This window comes from Oryzias latipes, chromosome 19 (assembly GCF_053564925.1).
Source record: "Oryzias latipes strain Hd-rR chromosome 19, Olatipes_Hd-rR_3.1".
NCBI lineage: Eukaryota > Metazoa > Chordata > Actinopteri > Beloniformes > Adrianichthyidae > Oryzias > Oryzias latipes.
This window is the reverse complement of record NC_136255.1, coordinates 8,853,172-8,874,396: the sequence shown is the minus strand read 5'-3', so window position 1 is coordinate 8,874,396 and position 21,225 is coordinate 8,853,172. Positions and strand designations below refer to the sequence as shown.

Sequence of the window (21,225 nt, the reverse complement as noted above, 5' to 3'; positions counted from 1 at the left end):
TAGAATTAGTGGTGGCAAGTCAAGTGTCATCCAGCTCTTTAATATTGTTCAAAATCATTTTCTTAATGGAGAATTATGTGTGTAAACTCAGGAATTTGAGAAATCACTCAGAAGGAGCGGCGCATTGACTTAATTTTTCAGTAAAAGTCAATAATAACAATTTTGGTGATTTTTTTTCTATGGTACAGTTGTATGCGGAAGAAAAATCTTGAAATGCAATTTTAAACAACACACTTTAACTGTTACTAATAAAATAGTGAATAAACTACTCTCTAGGGATCATAAATCTGATTATGCTTTGTAAATCTGACTGATCACGTCAGTGCCTCACCAGTCATGAACCTCACTGCATGTTACTCTATCCATCCATGTAAACGTTTCTGTCTACTGCAGCATCTGATCATATAGGATCAACCTGAAGCTGTAGACATCAAAGTTCTAACTATATGAATAAACTAATCCTTACTTTACCAACACACACACACAGCTGAAGACCACAGTTCTAGAGTCTTTCTACTGGATACCATTTAGATACAGAACTGATTCTAAGCTTCTAATGGTTTAGACAGAATTTTAGGCACTTATCAGATCCATAAACCCATCTGTCACACACACACCCACACATCCACACACAAACCTACACACATCCATTCACACACAAACACGCACATATTCACACAATGAGATACACACACATAAACACCTGCACAAACACAAACTTAAATATACTCATAATGATGCAGAGATTCCCCCAGAGATAACCACTAACCTGTGTGTGTGTGTGTGTGTGTGTGTGTGTGTGTGTGTGTGTGTGTGTGTGTGTGTGTGTGTGTGTGTGTGTGTGTGTGTGTGTGTGTGTGTGTGTGTGTGTGTGTTTTAATGTCTGTCACTATGCAGAACTTTTGGAGTCACTATCAAACCATGTACTTACATGACCCGCAGAGTCTCCAGCCTCCACAAGGACCGAGCGTGAGTGCAGATTGCTCCCCCCTCATAGTGCACTGTCCTGAGGATAAAAGGGTTGAGTTACATCAAACTTGCATCAAACATCAAAGTTTTTCTTCTGAAGCACCCAAACACACACACAAACACATTTGGGTGACGCCAACTGCCAGTAACTGATACAGGTAGTCAATAGTGAGACGGGCTGTTCAGTACCATACCTGTCTCCAAAGTTCCTCTGGGCTCAGGCTAAACTTATCGGGAGAGGGAAATTCTGATCCTTTTACCTTGGTAAAACTCTCTATGTCTGGGATGAAGAGCGATGATAAACTAGAGCAATGTTTTTCAACCTTTTTTGAGCCAAGGCACACTTTGTCCTTGACAAAAATCCAGCGGCACACCAGCATCCAAAAATTAAAAAAGGAGAAACTCTATAGTCTGTATTGATGCACAGTCCCTCCACAATATCACGTGCAATTTTGTGATAATTGTGACAGACAAAGCTGTAAGTTGCAGCTGTTTTTTCTAAAAGTTGTAATGAAAGTTGAGTTAGTTTTCAGTAATAATTTTTAACTAAATTATTTGAAAATTTACCCTGGTAGTTGTTTTTTCCACCAGTTTATTATCATGCAATTTTATGTAACCTCACAAAAAAAAACAAATATATTCTTTTTAAATTGTGTTTTTTTTTAAAGATTTTTTTAAATGTTGGTGCAAAGGCAACAGTAATTTTTGAACAATATAATAACATGTTTTATACATTTTACACAAAAAACTAGCATTATATTTATGTTTTCTGTAGCTTCACAAAAAGTGAACATGTTGAAGTTTTATTAGTTTTTCTTTTGTCTTAATCAAAAATAAAGTATTTGAAGACTTTAACAAAAATGTTTTATTTCTTTTTAGATGATTACATTGTTTACATTTAGTTTAATTGTGTCTGTTGGCCACTTCCCCTTAATCCTGTTTCTTAAATGTTGTTATTACGTTTACTTAAGTTTAACATATAAAATAATTCAATATTCAATGATCCCAAAAAAGTTGGGATCTGCATTAACAGCAAAGTAGAACTTCTAGGCTGGTGTGGACAAGTGAGAGAGAACTTAAAAAAATAATACATTTCTCTCTTAATACTACTTAGAATCAAATCCCAAAAAGAGTATTTTCCGAACAAGTAGAGTCCCAATCACCATTCAAATGTCTAAATTGTTAAGAAGGTGAAGAAAACCTGACATGGGGTAAAACATGAAGAAAGGAGCAGCGTGAAGCTAAAATCACAATAGCAAAAACTTTGCCCCATATGAACTTAATTCATTTTAGCACATCTTAGTTAAAGGTAATTAAATTTCAATGACATCTGAAGGCTTGAGCATCATCAAAATAAAATAATGTGGGAAATGCTGTCCATGGTAAATCCTCTTTCCACCATCATATGTCTACAGTACCTCCTCTGCTCGTCCCCTTGCTCTCCAGATGGAACAGTCAGACACTCGTCCATATGACCAAGGAGCAGGCGTAGAACGTCCCCACCAATTAGGAAACCTGGGTAAACAGAGGTAAAAGGAGGAGAAGAGAAACATTCACAGAATGTAAGGAACTAAGAATGATGAAAGTGGTGGACAGAAGAGTGTCAGAATGTGTTCTTCTGAACCCTCTGCTGTTTCTGAAAAATGATGAAACTGTTGGTGCCGTGTTCAAGTGCAACGGACTGTTTTGCCAGTGACACTTCTCTGTATACCAGCCAGAGATCAACTGCAGGACGAGAAGGCTGCATGCTCAGGCATTCTGCTCAGGCATTCTCTACTTGCAGGCTGTCCCAAAAAATGTTTTCCTGAGCTTGATGCCACACGCAGGAGCTTTCAGCTCATGTTTTTAGCCTGATCGCTACATGGAGCGGTGTCTGCGTTTATGTCATTTCCAATGCATGGAAGACGCAGGTAGTGTTGAGAAATAAGGTCAATTAACTATGAAGAGTTCTACCAAAACATCGGTAATCACGTCTGAAAGCTCATAAACATAAAAGCTGCCATTTTGAAAAAATACTTTTTACATCATTTGTCACATGCAGCTCTGACTATCCAGGGTCAAATGTGTGCGGCGGGGGTAAGTGGGGAGGTGGGTGGGGTGAAATGCGAGGAAAAGGGTGGGCAGCAAGGTCTAAAGTGGGTAGCACCTGTGGGCCATACAATGTCTCTTGCTGCTTTAATTTACTGAGAAAACTGCCAATTCAGTTGGGAGGCATTTAATTTGTTGTAGAATGACAAATAATGGCAATACACTTACCTTGTGCTACCTCACTCCCAGAGCAGATTGGGGCCGCGCTCCAAAGCGTCTGCTGGAAGGCTGCGTCCACATGGAGGCTGCAGTTGCCGTAGGACAGATGCTGAAGGCCAACACAAGAGTTATAGATGATTTTAAAACAATGGAAAAGTTACTTTTTACCATTTCTGTATTGAGACTGGTAAAGGAAACAAATATAATGGCATTATTGTTTTATTAACAATAATGAGCCAAATCCTACAGAATATTTAAAATATTTTTATAAATTATATAAAAATGTCAAACTTTACTGTGAAAATTGACATTAGGTTAACAGAAAGCAGGTCCACTCTATCCAACAAAAATGAGCTTCTAAATGCATCTTCTGCAGCTTCTAAATTGATATAAAAACGGGGAAATTTTACGATCACTTCTGCAATGTTATTGAAACTTAAATGGTTATTTTGCATTCAAAAGGGCAATTTTGGGGAACTGAGAATTATTTCTGAAGATAGAAAACCTTTTTGCAAGTAAAAAAAAAATCTTTTTAGATGTCACAATTTTTAACACAACAATAAATTGATTATTGCAAAAGCACAAAATAATTCTGTAGTTGCTGTGTATTACATAAAAACGTCAAAATATTCGCGAAGAAGTATAGCGTTGTGTGCTTGTACTCTTCATCTTGAAGCTATGGATACACTGGCATGGGGCGTGGGATCGAGAATGCGCTAAACGCACATCCTTGAACGCACTAATATCCCATGGTGTTCACAATGGACATGTGTGTAAGCCTTTCTTATTGATCTGGCTTTCATTTTATGCCAGATGCTATTCCCAACACAACCTTCACTACCTAGACTTGTAAAAAAACAATCACGGAACACTGGCCTTGTGTGTCAAGCAACATCAGGTGGGACAGTCCTAACATTCTCACAAACATTTGAAGACCACCAAGCACCCAGTAGACGGTTGTTTGCCTAGAAGCTATTACAAATGTTAGAAGCAGGGAAGACGGAAACAAGGATGCAGTAAAGGTGTGATGCCGGGTTAATCAGCCCCTTTAAATTTCATTGTGATGAACAGCAGATCCTTGGTAAAAAAAATAAAAAAAATTGAGTCACAGATGGCATAGAACGGCTATACACTTAAAATATTCCATATTTTAAATATAGAAACGACAATCGTGCATTCAACACTGTGTTGTTCTCCTTTTTGACAGGACTTAAAACTCCTCCCAAATGGAGGAGGACGTTGCATTCATGTTCATCAAGGCTGGTGAATAAACAGCAGTATTATTAACAAGACACAATGACTGTTATATGTGCATGTTTTTATACTGCTGACAGAGGTGCTCATCACTGCAGTATACAGTGATGCTAATGTTAGCTTTTCTCTCTCAGCTTTGGGATATGCTTAGAAAACAGTAGAAATACATAGGAATACATAGCTGAAGACTGTTTATCCCAACATGGATGAGATTTTATGGGACCCTGTCAGAAATAAAATGTAATAGAAAAAGCAGAAAAAAAACTGTAAAAACCCATCTGAAGATGGGTAGATAAGATTTTATTTACCCTTTAATGGGGAAATTATTTTGTCTGCAGCAGCAAAATGACATTCGGTGCAATATTATAAAAGAACAGAAGAACATCTGTAACTTACATGACAGATTAAATCAAATTAAAACAAAAAATAAAATACATACAAAACAACCGTTGTAAGAACAAAAACGACAGAAACAAGAACAGCAACAACGTTGTCGGTACATAGTGATACAATGTGTAGGTACATAGTGTGTCACTGTAGTACTGTGTTGTATAGTCTGATGGCTGTGGGGAGAAATGATCTGCGGTAGCACTCCTTCTTGTACTGTGGATGTAAGAGTCTCATGCTGAAGGAGGTGGTCAGCACCTCTAGTGTTTGGTGCAGGGGGTGGGAGGGGTTTTTCATGATGGATGTTAGTTTAGCCAACATCCTTCTGTCCGCCACCTCCTGAATGAACTTCAGTGTGCAGCCCAGGACAGAGCTGGCCTTCTTCCTTTCTCTGCCTGCAATGCCCCCTGCCCAGTAACTCCATAAAGGACAACCGAGGCCACCAGTGTCATAGAAAGTCCTTTGCAGCTGTCTGCAAACACCAAAAGACCTCTGACTTCTCAGCAGGTGAAGGCGACTCTGGCCCTTCTTGTACAGCCCGTCCGTTTTGTTAGACCATGCAGTTTGTTGTTAAGGTGAACACGCTGGATGTTCACTGGTGAGTGTGATGGTGAGGACCTCCCGAAAACAAGGTCCTCACATTCGCACTGTCATCTGAAAACCTCTGTAGGTGACAGTGGTGGGAGTAGAATTTAAAGTCCTACGTGTACGGGGTAAAAAGGAATGGGGAGTGCACAGTCCCTTGAGGTGCCCCCTTGCTGGAGACTACCACATCAGACACACAGTCAAACAGCCTCACAAACTGTGACCTGTCTGAGAGGTAGTTGACAGTCTTTGCAGTGTCATGTTGGTCCACACCTGCAACCTCCAGCTTCCTCCTCAGCAGTGATGGCTGGATGATGTTGAAAGCACTAAAGAAAAAAGAAAAAAAACATGACTCTCACAGTGCACCCAGGGGACTCCAGGTGAGCAGGGCCCGATGCTGCAAGGAGATGATGCCTGGTCGATATCCAAACTGAGGATGAGGATGATCCTCTTCATAGCCTTCATCAGGTGGGAGGTTAAGGTGACAGGTCTGGAGTGTTTCGGCTTCATCGGACGAGGTACTGCAGCTGTAGTACCTGAGGTACCTGTAGCTGTTTTTGCACCTTCTGATCTTATGTCAGGTCCCTCTGTACTCTGCACAGGTCCTCCTTGTCCCCAGAGAGAAAGCCCCTCTTCTTCTCATTTAGTAGAGCCTTTAGCTCAGGAGTGACCCAGGACTCATTGTGTGAGAAACACCACACTGTCTTTGTTGGCACTGTGTTTTCCACACAAAAATGACTATAATCCGTGATGCTGTGTGTGAGACTGTCAATGTCCTCCTCATGTGGACAGCAGAGAACGTCCCCGACTGTGCGGTTAAAACAGTCCTTTAGTTGCACTGTTGTCTCTTCCGTCCAGATCTTCACCATTTTAACTTGTGGTGTCTTATGTTTCACCACTGGAGTGTAAGCAGGGGGATGAAACAGGCTGTGGTCAGAGCGTCCAAAAGGGGGAGGGGGTTAGAAGTACAGTATATGCATACTTGACATTAGCATAAAGATCCAGCATTTTATTGTACCTTGTATGACAGCTTTCATACTGGGTAAAGTTGGACAAGGTGGTGGAGAAGGGGGTGAAGGCATGGTTAAAGTCCCCAGACAACAAAATCAGGGCCTGCGGGTGTCGTGTCTGCAGCTGGGACACGGTGCTGTGCACACACTCACAAGCAACAGCGGCAACGGCCGATAGAAGGATGTAAACGTTGACTACTGGTACATGGGAGATAGAATGGCCGAACGCTGACTGTCACCAGTTCAATGTCCCTGCTATAGCGTTGCTCCTTAACAGCAATGCCTTTAAAAAAAGAGACAATATACTGCAGTGAGAGTGGGGTGTCTAGGTTGGGGGTGGGGTGGGGTGCGGGCTAGGCCAGAATTCCCATTGGGGGCCCGGTTGCCTTGAACTGGCCGGGGCTCTGATTTGCAACTTGGGGATAGGATCTTGCCTTGCTTCCCCATGGCTGTGTGGTCTTGGGGGGCTGGTGCATTCTGCAGTGCTTCTGCCAGACTGCATGACTTGACCTGGCACGTTGAGCTCGGGCGGGGGTTGGTAGCTGAACCAATCTATGTTGGAGCATGACAAGTCTCCCTCTTTCAACCTAAAGGCCCGTACACACCGGGACGAATTTCGCGCGCGTTTTTTCGCCGATGTTTAACGCCTCGTGACTAAACAAAGGGCACCGATGAGAGTGTGCACACCGACGCGAAAAAACGGCACGCGTCAAAGCGTCAAAAAAAAACAAAAACGCCTCGGGTTGTTTTTTTTTTTTTTGACGCGTCGCGTCGAAATCTATTCGACCAATGAGAATGGCGCTTTTGCACACGTGTCTGGAGCTTCTGAGGTTACAGTAAAACACGACTTGGGGGCGCTCAAACACAAAACTGCCTTGCCACATACCAGCGAAGAAGATAGACGCCGAGTTGCATCTACACATCCGCGAAGAAATAATGACGGACATTCTAAAATATCCGCGAACCAAGCACCAGTTGCTCCAACTGGTAATATTCATGCAATATTCATGAAATATTCATGTTTTCTTTGTATGATTCTGACAAGCGCGTAAATACTTGCTCTCTTCTTCTGAGGGAAAAGTGAGTTTAAGAAGCGTAAAGTTGCGCAGCGCCACCTTGTGTACAGGAGTATTTCTGTTTACATTAAGCGCCATCTAATGCCAGGGAATGAAATTGCATGTTCGCTCGGGTCATCGTCAGCGAAAATCGCCTGGGTGTGAACACAAAAAACGTGGCGAAAATCGCTGGCGAATAACGCCTGACGAATATTCGTCCCGGTGTGTACGGGCCTTAACACCTCACCAAGATGCCTTGGAGTGTGAAGCGGGGGGGGGTTGTTTTTTTCGCTTTAGACACGTAGGGATCATGGGTTTAAGCAACCAGCAATTTTAATTTTAATTGCACCCCCTTTTAGCACATACACTACGCACTAAACACCAACATACACACATATACTCACGTAGGGCCCATGTAGAGGACACGTTTTGTTATGATCAGTGTGGAGCAGGGGTGCGTGGCTGATCTTTTCTCCTAGTGCCTCTCACAACTGATCCTCATCTCATCACTATGTCTTTAAAAGCCTGCACCTTTCTGTTTCTCTCTGCCAGATGTTTACTTTTTAGTAGCTCATTGTCACTGTCCAGTTTGTGAGTCTAGCTCCGTGATTTAGCTTCCTGTCCGATTTTGTTCTTATTTTATGTGGAATAAACTGTTAACCTCCCCTTGGGATCGGATTCTGCTTTGGGGTCCTACCACTCACCATAACACATTTAGGTGATCAGATTCCGCTGTTGAAGAATTGAGGATCCTGTATCGCCCCAGTCCGCCAAATTTTGATTCCATCTCTTCAGTACACACAGATATACACAGCATAGGGGGCTGGTCACGTTGTTTCCTGTCTCCCACCTTCCAGACTGGGTGGGGTGGGCCGGTGTCTGGGGGCCAGTGGGGTTCCTGGGGTTCTTGACCTTGCAGCTCTTTTCCACGCAGTGAGGGAGTCCACAACATTTGAAGGGGGGGACCGTATCCCCCAAGAAGCAGGTAATCGTTGCCCACAGCAACTAGAGCCTGGTCCTCAGTCTCACCGTCCCCTGGCCCTGTGTAGGGCTTCTGCTGGTCGCCAGTGTCTGCCTTCCTAGTCAGGCAGTCGGTTTCTGCAACTTTCCCCTGTTTTCCCTCGGTAGGGCTGGAGGACAGGTTGCACGAGTGTGCAGTGCGGGCTTGCCATGTTTTGCCCGGAATGCCTCTGGGAGTGGGGGAGGGTGGGGGCTCAGGACTCCCGGGTGGTGGCGTGCCTCTTGTCTAGGCACCATTGTGGGTCTCGAACATTGGGTCTGGGCCCCGAGCGCCTTGGGGTGGGACAAGTCTCTCCTTCTCCTCGGCCGGGGGACTGCCTGGCCTTGGCTTCTGTCTCCGTGGCGGGGGTTTGGTGCGCGTCAGGGTGGTTGCTTCAGAATCTTTGTCTGACGGTGAGGCTCTTGGATGCCTGGATTGGCCGGACTGCTGTACCGTCTGCCCCTAGCTCTGGAGTGTGGGATGACTCCTGCCTTTGCTGGAGCATTCAGTGTGATCAAGGTACACTCTAAGAAGCACACATTCGTTCAACCCACCAGCTTATTTACTTTTTGCTCAAATATAGGCAAGGGTACTGTTTTTACACCCCTCTTCAAGAATATTGGTTATGTAAATCTTGTGTATACCTGTCTGTGTGCACAAGTCTTGTGAGATAAATTTTCCAGAAGTAATGTATGACTATACTTAAAACCTGTAGATTGCTGTCTGCAGACTATTTGTTGATGTGTGTTGGTGTGCATAGGTGAGAACTAAGTCAGGCAATTTACTTATGACATTCTTATGTTTTTACTCTGTATTATCAACCACCCCCGCCCTATCTAACCCACCCCATTCTAACCCCTTATCTAACATCTCACTCTCTCTCTTCTTTTCTTCCGTCCAGTCCAACAAGGAATGCATATAAATATAATCATTATAAAGAAAGAGTAGCCTCAAATACAAAAGGGGTTCATACAAATATACAGTTGGTTTGTCTGAAGATCCATAATCCCCTATTGTAACAGCAAAATCTGTCCAACACAAGAGGCCTTCAGCTCTCATCTGCTTGCTCAGCTGTTGGACAGGACAAGTTAAAAATAAAAAGAAACAGGAATCAGAATGGACAAGGGAAATTACATAGAGGCTGGGGCCCTGAACCCCCCATCATAACTGAGACAGTTGGTGATTCTGGAATAATTTACTCGAAGAGGTCAGAGCAGTAATATGGAGTCCTATACTGTTCATAATTCAATAAATAAATATGACCTCATGCAAATACACAATCAACCAATAAATCTCTCATAAATATATAAAAAGATCATGAAATGGTGAAAAAGCTGCACACAAATTTTAAATTAGCCATTATATTATTCAATATATTTCATTTTGCTATAAAAACCTGTTCAATATTTTAAAACAGCATTTTAAAATATTAATTTTATTCATTTGAAATATTATTATAATTCTACATCTTTTTTCAGAACCTTGGATTTCAAAATCAATATTTTCCAAAGTAGCTTTGTTTTTTATTTCATGTTGCTGTTTTCACAATGGCGTATTTATTTCATGAAGAGCTTTTTCAGGAGAATGTCTCTGTCTGTCAATCAAACCAGACAAGGCGGAGACACTTTTGTGATTGGCCATTCCTTTACTCACACATGAGCAGCAACACCCTGACTACATCGATCTAAGATGTTTCAGCTAATGTGACGGCGCGATGCACACTCCTCAACACTAGGGGGAGTATGCACCTCAACACATCCACAGTGTTACCAGAAATTGGGCAGTTTTGGTTCTAAATTTGCGGATAAAAGTGGCTTTGGGCGAGTGTAATTCGGGTGATTTTGTGGTCGGTTCAGCAATTTTCATCTTCTCATGAACATTTAGTAGTGGTCTAAGTTAGGCTGGGTGGCTGTTGGAGTTCCACAAAACGTCTATGAACTGGAGTTCAATAAACACACCATGCCGCGTGTGGGAGGAGCTAGTAGCTAATGTTTTTAGCCTGACAGCCACTTGGAGCTGTGGCTGTGTTAATCTCATTTAAAATGCATGGATGCACAATACACACGGAGTGTTAAAAGATCAGGTTTATTTATTTTGAATAGTTCTACATGATAACAATGTTTTCATGTATGAGTTCATGAGATAATCCCAGAAAGGCTCTGCTTAAACTCCTGCAGTCAAACTATGTCTTAAATTACGTGTAAATCAGAGAGCCCAGCGCAAAAGTGTGTGTGTGTGTGTGAGCGCAAGTTAAGGGTCTGTTGTTCAGTTCGCTGGAAAAGTAATGATAAAAAAGTATATCCAAAGTATAGAGACTGAATCTTTTAATAACCCGCTCTGAGAGGTCTGAACGGGGAAGTGATGCCCAAATCAAACCCCGGATCTCCGCTGCGTTTTACAACCAGAAAGAGAAACTTTCGCAGGAAAGGTTCAACATTTTCCCCGAGAGGGAAAAATAAAACCAGAGGACCTGATTTATAATCATTGTCTCAATGAAAATAGAAAACATATAAGGTTCAGGAGGCCCGAGCAGGCTTGTTCCGCTATCCGCTGCTGCCTGGTCTGACTCTCTGTCGGTCCGCCAGCTCGCCTCCTCCTACGAGCCGACACAGTGTAAGGCACGATGACGTGAGACTGGATCTGTGAGCTCAGACAGCAGAGCTGTTAGCTGCAGAGCAAAGGAGAGCCGAGTGAATGGCGTAAGAGAGTCAGGAGAGTTTCACAGGGGACTTCGAGACGTGGACGACCGGAGCTCCTTTGGTCCACACAAACCCTCAAACTACAAAAACAGAGTCGTCCATGTTTGCATATTTTGCTGCAGACAGATAGTTTGTATCAAATGTCAGCAAAGCCGCACGGATATTGCTGAAATATGCCATCTATCTGACTGGCACACCCCAGAGCGGGTATCGAGGAATATGAGTCGATTTCCAGGGATCAGCAAATGAGCGTTTAGATCCCACCCACATTCACTGATTGACAAATAGACTCATTCTCCTGAAAAAGCTCTTCATGAAATAAATAATCCCTTGTGAAAAACAGCAACATGAAATAAAAACAAAGCTACTTGGAAAATATTGATTTGGAAATCCGAGGTTCTGAAAAAAGAAGTAGAATTATAATAAATTTCCACATGATTAAAAATGAATATTTTAAAATGCTTTTAAAATAATGAACAGGTTTTTAAAGCAAAATGAAATATATTGAATAATATAACGGCTAATTTAAAATCTGTGTGCAGCTTTTTCACCATTTCATGATCTTTTTATAAATTTATGAGAGATTTATTGGTTGATTGTGTATTTGCATGAGGTCATATTTATTTATTTAATTAAATACTTATTTATTTAATTATGAACAGTATAGGACTCCATACAGTAAGTGATAGTGAAGGTGTTTCATAGAAAATCTTAGAAGTTGACGATCAGTCCTTTACCTCCAGCATGCCTTGAATCCTCGACTGGAGAAAAAGGTAATAGGACTCCCAGCTATGTTTACTTCCCCATTGGTGCACCACAGGTTGTGCCTCCTGCACGCTTTCAGTCCAAAATATTGCAGGGACTGCCAATATTCGACTGTGAGGAGGTGTCATGGGGTGTTTTTTTTTCTTGCACCTGCATGTGTGTACTATTTGTGTTCTTACTTTGTGTTTTCAATTCATTCCTCCTAGTTATAAAACTTAAAACTCAGAGGGTTATAGAATGGAATGCTAAGGAGTAACAGGCGTGTGATCGGGCTGATTTAGAGTAAAAACGACTCGACAGGAACTCATGACAAATGCTGCCAGCAGCAATTTTAAGACACGGCGGCCACAGGAGCTGCACACGGCAGCGTTTTGATGTGCCAGCCGCGGGAGCGGCCTGCGGGGGCATTTGAGTGCAGCAGAAGTGGAGGCAGCACACGGTGGTGCTTTGGAGTGCCAGAAGTGGGGGCTGCACGCGCCGGAGCTCACTTGCAGGGTCGGAACAGCTAAGTTAGGTCCATGAGGATGGCGACATACAACAGCAGAAGAGTGCGGTTACGACCTGCTTACCCTCTCTTTGTCTCGGTGTGATCACAATTACCCAAGACGAGGAGATGCTTTGTGATCCAATTTAATGGATTTTATTGCATGCATTTTTTAAAACTATTTTTACTGTTCTTATAGTAATTTTAAATTCGGTTGTATGTGTTTTTTTTAATTACATTGGATTCGGACTGTGTGCTCCTCTAATCACTGTGGAGCATTTGTATGGCAAGCCTTTTTTACATGAAATCGATATCCTTAATATTAGAAGTTTTTAAGCCTAACTAGAAATGCCAAAAGTACAACTAGTTAATAGCCTACAAATCTGAGAATTCTTCTACCATCTGCCATTTCTTGATCCTCAACTTTCGCTTGTCTCTGACCCACCTCAGCCAGCTGCCTGTCTTGACTCTTGCCTATCTTTAACCCACATCTGTCAGCCGCTTACCTCTCCATTTGTCCTTAATAAAGTGCTGCACATAGATCCTCCTGACTCTGGCTCTTTGTTACATAAGACTTTGCTGAATATGGATCCAGCAGTAGAAGTGGATAGACCCTCCAACCTGGCAGGGTTTGAGCATGGTCGTCAGCTCCAACAGTTGACCACATCCACTGATGCCATTTGAACTAACTTCCAGGCTAGTCAAGCAGCCAGTGCTGCTCCTCCTGAACAAGTTCCGTCTGCTGTGGCTCAGACATATCCAGCTAGAGTGGCCTCTCCTGTTTCCACTCTGGCGCCCCAGTCACTCCTTGTCTCTCGCTGTTCCTTGTGCAATGCAAGGTGTCACTCCTGTGCTCACTCCTCACCGGCAAGGCACTAGAGTGGTTGTCGGCCGTGTTGGCTGGCGGGGTAGTGCCGTTCCATTCATACGCCGCGCTTACCCGGCAGCTCAGAGAAGTCGATCCCCTGTCTCCCTCTCTGGCCATCAGCAGGAGCTATCTCCAGAGTACTAACACTTCCTGGTTCTCGACACTCCACTTCCCATCAGCCCCTGCTGTCCCTCCCAGGAGCCTCACAATGGTTTCCCATCAGTAGTCACTCCCAGCTGTTTTTAGTCTTGTTTGGGTCTCTGGTCTACAGATCTAAGCATTCTTCTACCATCTTCTATTGGCTGATCCTTGACTCTTGCCCATCTCTGACCCATGTCTACCACCTGCCTGTCTCGACTCTCACCATGCTATCCTTAAGCCTTTTTATTGTAGACAAAATCCATGTACATGATAACATTATTACCTTTTGGTCACAAAAGAACAATTCCTTTGAGAAATATAAGTTATTTTTGTGAGTTCTTTTCCTATCCTGGAGTAAGAACTAAATCTGTGAGGCACTGGCTTTCACTCCTTGTGGGTGTTGCCCATTTCATGACACCAACCTAAAGCCGGCCTTGGCGGCGTTTCTGCATCTTGCCCACAAAAAAATAAATAAAATAAAAACTTTTTGTATATGAATATTTGCATATAAAAGGAAAGGTTTTTTTGCAAACACCACTAGCTTCGCAGAGAAAGCGGGTGTTTGTGTTAGCCTGAGGGCGGTGCTTGCAGTGCTGACTCCTTCTGGATGGAGGTGCTCGTGAGAACTCGCTCGTTTTCATGGGTTGGGAAGGGCTGGTGCTCAGAGCGCAGATTTTTAGAGGAATACTCAGAAATGCGTGAGCAGATCAAAATACAGCTTTGGGGTTTCTTTTCATGAGCAATGAACATTATAATACACTTAAAAGCTCAAAAAACTGGTTTTGCATAGTTTAGGCCCTTTAATAATATAAGATGTTTTACTGTTTGTTTTTTAAATTGCACTATGGGCAGAGGCAAAACGAAATGATATTAAAGACTTTTCTTCCTACTGTCTTTCCCTCCATGACATTGATGCCCCCACTTACCAGATATCTCTCAGAGGAGACGCTGACCAGAATGAGATCATCTCCCACTCTGACCTTCTCTCCTTCCGACCGTTGTTTTGATGCAGGATGAATGGTCCACCAGCATGCCTCTCCTGCAAACAACAAACTCAATGAATCTTCTGAGGAGTCCCAACACAACAATGTGGCGACAATGTCCAAGAAAAGAAAAGTTGCACACAAATGTTGTATGTGCATTAAGGTGAAAAAGTAAACCTGAAATCCAGCTATTCACTGGGAAAGCACAGAAACATGACACTCTCCCCAACTTCCAAGGCTGAACTTCATTCATTCATTTATCTTCTTCTGTTTTGTCCCTTTCAGGGTCACGGGGCTGCTGGAGCCTATCCTGGCCACTTGTGGGCGAAGGCAGGGGACATCATGGACAGGTCGCCAGTCTGTCGCAGGGTCACAATCACATGCCCATTCACACTCACATTCACGTTCACATCTAGGGACAATTTTGTCACGGTGAGGGGGGATCGAGAGCCGGTAGGACCCAGACTCAGAGACGGGAGGCAAACGGGTTCAGGACTAGAGGGTTTAATGACAAACAAACAAAAGGCGCTGCAGAGCAGGATGACAAAACAAAACAAAGCTTACTGTGGCGTGGCGAGGAACATGGAACATGGCATGAAGGGACAACGACACATGAAGACGTTAATGTACCAGCACAAGAGGAAGGGAGAGACGAGACTTAAATACAGACAGGGCAGACAAGACACAGGTGAACATGATCAGGACAGATAGGGACAAGGAAGTAAAACTCAGGAACATGACCAAACAGAACACCTTTCAAAATAAAACAGGAAACAGAACCAAACATGACAGAACAAGAAATAAAACAAAAACCAAGACAAAACAAACCCAAACCATGACAAATTTAGAGTAACCAAATCACCATGAAGCATGTTTTTGGACGGTGGGAGGAAGCCGGAGTCTCCCACGCATGCACGGAGAGAACATGCAAACTCCACACAGAAAGGTCCCCCGTTGATGTTCTGTTTCAGGTCCCCCCAGCCGGGACTTCAACTAGGGCCTCGGTCCTTTTTAAGTCTTGGAAGTGCCAACCATTTAAAAATTGATTACGGGGAGAAATTAATAATTCTGGTTTGTGCTAGGTTGGAATTCTATGACACCAAGTCTTTAATACATCAGAACAGAGGTGTCAAAGAAAATGCCTGGAGAAAGATTCACGAGATTTGCACCTTGTCATTTTGCACCAAGTCTCTTCCAACTGTATGCGCTAGTATTGAGTAGCGATAGTCCAGAGTGAACAGCATGTGCTAAAAGCGCGTTCAAGAACCAGCATTCAGAGCATTCTTAAACGTGTCTTAAGGCTTAACATAACAGCTGCTCTTCAGATCGTTCCTCACATGGTAAACAGAACAGGTTTGAAAGTTTGATATTCTTTCCATTTTGAAACTTTTTTTAGATGAAAGCAGTTCTCCACAGGCTGAAATGTTCTTACCTGTAGTGTTTTCTTGCAATCCAACATCGAAGGCTAGTTTGTCTGTGGAAGAGCGGGATGTGGACAGGCAGCACAGGAACTAGAACAGAAACAGTTCCAAGAAAACCTTTTTCTTTTTCTAATTAAGGAACTTAAGAGTCAAAAATGCTTGAGGCTTTTCTCACCATTCCACTGTAGGAGTGCCGCAGTAAGACAGCATGACCATACAGCAGAGTACGATGCCCCCCTCCCTAAGCATGGACAGAGAAAGAGACGCAAACACAGAGAGGACAGATAAGGAAAAAACCAAGTTATGAAAATGAATGAGCAACTTCCAAGAGTCTTCGTTCTTTAGAAAACACTGATCATGAGATGTTCCTAAAAATTAATCCAACTGAAGTTAAGCTAAACCATTCTTCCTTTTACTTCCTTGGCATAACTTCTGAAAATGAACTCTTAAAGATTAACAATGTTTTGAATCATATTTAACAGGAAACTAAACTTAAGTCAGTTCAGAAACGTACTTAGCAAAGGTAGGGATCAAGTTTCACCAAATACTTGTTTGTTTGTTTGTTGTTTTTTTTTACTTTTCTCCCTTCTGGTTATCAAAATGTTCTTCCTGCCGTCTTGCTCATGCCCGTTACTTAGTGCATTTGCTTGCCCCATCTCCACACTCACCCCGTCGGACTTTTCCTTGATGTTGGCCAGCATCTCCTGGAGGGCTCTAACAGACAACGACTGCTCCAAGACAAAAGTGCAAATGGAAAGATCTGGAGGAACATTCTGAAACACAAGCAGAACAGACAAGGTCAGGAGCTGACCCCTGACAGGTTTACCAGGTGAGCAGACGGTTGGGGAGTATTCCAAGAGATAAATACACCATAAAATAAAATTATAATATTATAAACATTATAATAACATTTCACAGGTTGAAGGTTAAAAAAAAGGCTTTTAAAATGAAGAATCTGAATAAACATAGATTTATTTATGTATTAAATACAATAATTTAAATATATGATTTGAATAAATCCCTTTATGCATTTGACTAATCAGACAGAGCCCTTCACATTGTTTACCAATCGGATTAAGCTTTTATGTTAGATGTTGCCCTCCTAATTAGACAACGGTCATTTGGAGAATAATTTGAGGTACTTTGACTCTTAATTAAATTAAACTTTTGCAGTGAAATGGAAATGTTTTTGTTGTTTTTGCTATTTGTTCATTTATCGCAAGTTATATCACCATCGCAATATTGATCACTAATATTACATATCGCAGGTTTTCCTCATATCGTGCAGCTCTAGTTTGTATACATATTTAATTTTATAAAATTAAATATATATTTTTTATTTTCCAAAAAAACACCCTTTTTTTTGTTTACCATGCCCACAATTTTAGGATTGTCATATCATATGTTATATCATAGCTTGAACCAGAGAAATCATGAATAGGCTTTCATTAAATTCAGATCAAAAAAATATGCGAGCTAGCTATCATCGCAACAGTTGCAAACTCGCCACGCACACGATTCAAAATCTACAACTTCTAATTCCACAATTTTTTGCGCAGTAGCTTGCTAATGATACTCTAGAAGTTGGGAGACGATCGATAATAATCCATGTCGGGACTCAAAACGATTTTTTTCTAACACCCCTAATAAATATTGGGAAAAAATTTGGATCATTAAGAACATTCAAAGAAAGGTATCAGAGCAAGAATGGTTATTCTGACATATAGAATGACCGAGTGATAGCTGTTTATTTTTAATAGAAGTCTCCGGGATTTGGCTTCTTGGAGCTAGAAGGTACTACCTGTCTGGAATACGAAGTGGGAGGAGTCACTCAGTCCAGTTCTTATTTACAGTCAAAGGTTGTTATTCTTTTCTTTTTTTTAATGTGTTCCTTCTTAAACAGTGTCTTCTTATGGAAGTTGATTACAGTTTCCTCATGATTCCCTTGGTCTGCTACATCTCCCCTGTCTCTATTGAGTTGAGTTTTAAGAAATCCCTTTGCTGCATTTAAAAAATGAAGATAATGAAAAATACATCAGCACCTTAGAGTTGGAGATGGACTCAAGAAAGCAGAGTCTGTTTCCAAAACCTTCAGCAGCGAGGCAGAGTTTCTGTTGTTCTTTATGGACCGTGGCTGAGCACTGCAGCACCACCTCATCGTCCTGCACAAAGAAGGTGCACATTCATTATATTCATGTTATCAACTTACTTAATGAATTCACACACACACAAACACACCCACACACATACAAAAGTAGAGGAAAGCTTCAGCTTCTGTTTAAAGCATTGTAAAAAAAAAACTTTTTGTTGTCGAGTGTTAGCAGGACTGTGATTCTCTGCGTCATCATTCTGCTCCTAATTCAAATGTGACCCAGTTTGGGCTTCAGCTAAACTAACATTACATGGATTACATGATTACCTGTCAAAACACATACCATCTCCATTATACTTGCGCTAACTGACAGACTTAAATGATGAAAGAATTTTCTATTTATTTAGCATTAAAATATGTCAACTTTAAGACGCTGAACGAATCAGCTGTGCATTTGTTTAATTTTCTTGTATTTGTTACAACATGACAGTTAACAGACAATTGTGCAAATGAGGGACACGTTTGAGAAGTTTGTAGCTAATGGTAAGCATGACGCAGCTCTGATGCTACAGAGATAGAATATCTAAATAACAGATCAAGATCCTACTGCAAGCCTTATAAAATCGATTTCCCAAGAGTTTAAAATCAATTCCAAATACATTTTACTATGTTTTTTTCCAAAGCGTCCAGCATAATTCCTGAAAGCATACTCCTTTGACCGATTTTGTTCAACTACTATTTAAGCCCAATTTCAGTTGGGTTCCAGTCCGCTTCCAAAATGTGTTAGGCATATCAACAGATGACTTACTGATTGCTGTTTTTCAGTCTTATCAAGCAGGGCCAGATTTGGCAAGGATAATTTGTTTAAAAGCCAACTCTACAGCCAGAAATATTTTAAAAATTATCATTAAACCAAAATCATATAGTCTTTTTATAAACTATATGATTACATTTTTTTTATTTTTTTTACATAAACAAAGTTTTGCCAAAATTAATCTCTTATATCTGAAGGCCATGTTACGGAGCCCTTCATGTGCCAGTGGTTAAAAAAAAGAAAAAAGCTGTAAGAAAAATGTAGAAACTTTCAATAAGCACAAACACAGCTTAAGCTTTTTGTAAAACCTAAATATTACAGCAAAAAAAAAAAAAACTGAATTGTGTTTAAAACACAAAAATACACAACTTAATATTATTCCCTGAAATTGCAGAGCTGTGTTATTTGTGAACAACTTTAACAGCTCAAAGCCTATTGAATTATTTTAAATGTTTGTTGTTGTTTCTGGATGCAGATCATTTCTAAATTCAGAGGCAATTTAATTATCTCAAAAGTAGACCAAGCAGTGCTAATCTCAGGTTAATTTCAGAAGGGAATATAGTTTGCCACAGGATTAGAGCTCCTAACTGCTATCTAAACAAACCAAAAGAAAAGATTCATCTATGCAGTCCTGTGATGTGGCATGAGCAGAGGAGTCCTGCAATTTTGTTTTACAGATGTAACAGGGGAGTAATTTAAAAATCCAGGAGAGGCTAGTCCTACGAAAGAAGGAGCTCTGGTTCCAGGTCAATGAGAGAGGATGCATGTGGCAGCGCTCTGGGAGCGAGCACTGTTTTTCAGAGTCTTAAAATTTGATTCATCACAGAATTGTCTATAGCAAAAAAGTAGTAATTCTGCAAAAAAAGAAAACCGACCATGGCCCCGAAGAAAGACCAAGTGACAAATGACAGACATCAAAAAAGTGCTCAATGACCTCAAAGATCAGAAGACTTCAAGCCCAGACCAAGCAACGAGACTACAGGGTTGACATTCTGGAGAAACATGTGAATGGGGTGAAACAACAATCCAAGATGAATAATGGGATCATTACTGGATAACAGATCAAACCCCGGGCAACTGCTAACGGAGCTAGTAATGCTAGCTTTGCTTCTGATCCTTGGGAGTCTGTTGAATGTCAAGTGGAATTATGTTTAAGTCTACAGGGATTTCTACGGATCTGCATACCATCGAGACCTGTCACCCACTTCCCAGGAGAAAGGAGACTGATAAACCAGCGATCACCATCAGGTTTGTGAATCAAAAACAAACTTGCTCTGATGAAGCAAAGGAAAAATCTAAAAGGATCTTCTGTTTATCTGAATGGTCATCTGCCCAGAAGGAATGCTGAAATTGCTAAACATGCCAGGATTCTTAAAAATCAGGGGGGAAAAAATATTCATAACCCTTGGGTAAAAAACTGAAGGATCTTTGCAAAACCACATGGTACACCGGATCAGTCAAAGGTTCTGGTTGTCAGCAAATAGAAGAGTCAAATATAATTTCAAGAAAATCATAGCGACTGGGATTTGAGCTATCTCTAAAATTCAATGGTGACCCTGATTTTCACCGGAGTTCTGACCTGTTGACAATTTATTATTCAACTTATTCAGCCACACTAATAACAGCTGCAGAATGACAGGAACCCTGACAAACACTGTCTGCAGACGTTACAACACAGAAAACTTTATAAACTGTTAAAACCAAGTCGGCTGTCAATCAGACAGCAGAATGAATGCCAACCTTCGACAATGGACATAGTGTGGAATTTTTTATTTCAGATTATTTCCATATCTGCAATTTGATTAATATGTGACAAGGCAATAACTTTGACCAAATAAAGATACATAAATATAATAATAAACGTTAATAATAATAATAATACATAAATAATAATGATAATAATATACAATAAAAATAATAACACAAAATAAAAATACAATTAATAAAACCATTGTTGAAGATTATCAAAGTAATTGGTTTCGAATCATATCACTCTTCTTTTTTTCCAAAATTTTATTTATATAAATGATTTTTCTAATGACAAATTATATGTCTTTTTGATCATCCAAAAGCTCTTTAGCAAACTTTAGACACGTCTGCACATGATATCACTGCAGGATTTGAGTCTCTGGCAGCATATTGTGTTATTGATGGTAACCTTTGTTACTTTGGTCCCAGCTCTTTGTAGGTCATTCATCTTTGCATGGATATAAATCTCTGTTGGTTGTTCTGTTTATGCATTATTCTTGCTTTGATTGCTTGAAAGAAACCATTTCCAATCCAATCCAAGAAAGAATAAGAGATCAATAAACAATCCCATTAAAAAAACAACTTTTTTTTACAATTATCTAATTTTCTCATCAAAATAATCCCAAAAGTTAGTTAAAGGAGGGAATTCTTTAAATGTAATATTCGAAAATAGTAAACGAATCAGGTGTGTTCCCTGCCAAG

At 41.1% G+C, this 21,225-nt stretch overlaps 1 protein-coding gene across 2 annotated transcripts in view; it reads right to left on the bottom strand.

Moving 5' to 3' along the window:
• Window positions 1-21,225, bottom strand: part of ryr2a (ryanodine receptor 2a (cardiac)) — a 310,570-nt gene that overhangs the window by 245,039 nt on the left and 44,306 nt on the right. For both annotated transcript variants that reach the window (XM_023949560.2, XM_023949561.2), the window contains exons 2-9: window positions 17,911-18,030; window positions 16,537-16,641; window positions 16,044-16,109; window positions 15,880-15,958; window positions 14,391-14,503; window positions 3,226-3,325; window positions 2,388-2,484; window positions 932-1,006 (exon numbers count right to left, since the gene is read on the bottom strand). In XM_023949560.2, coding sequence (XP_023805328.1) covers window positions 932-1,006; window positions 2,388-2,484; window positions 3,226-3,325; window positions 14,391-14,503; window positions 15,880-15,958; window positions 16,044-16,109; window positions 16,537-16,641; window positions 17,911-18,030 — 755 coding nt within the window. The remainder of the gene's footprint in view (window positions 1-931; window positions 1,007-2,387; window positions 2,485-3,225; window positions 3,326-14,390; window positions 14,504-15,879; window positions 15,959-16,043; window positions 16,110-16,536; window positions 16,642-17,910; window positions 18,031-21,225) is intronic.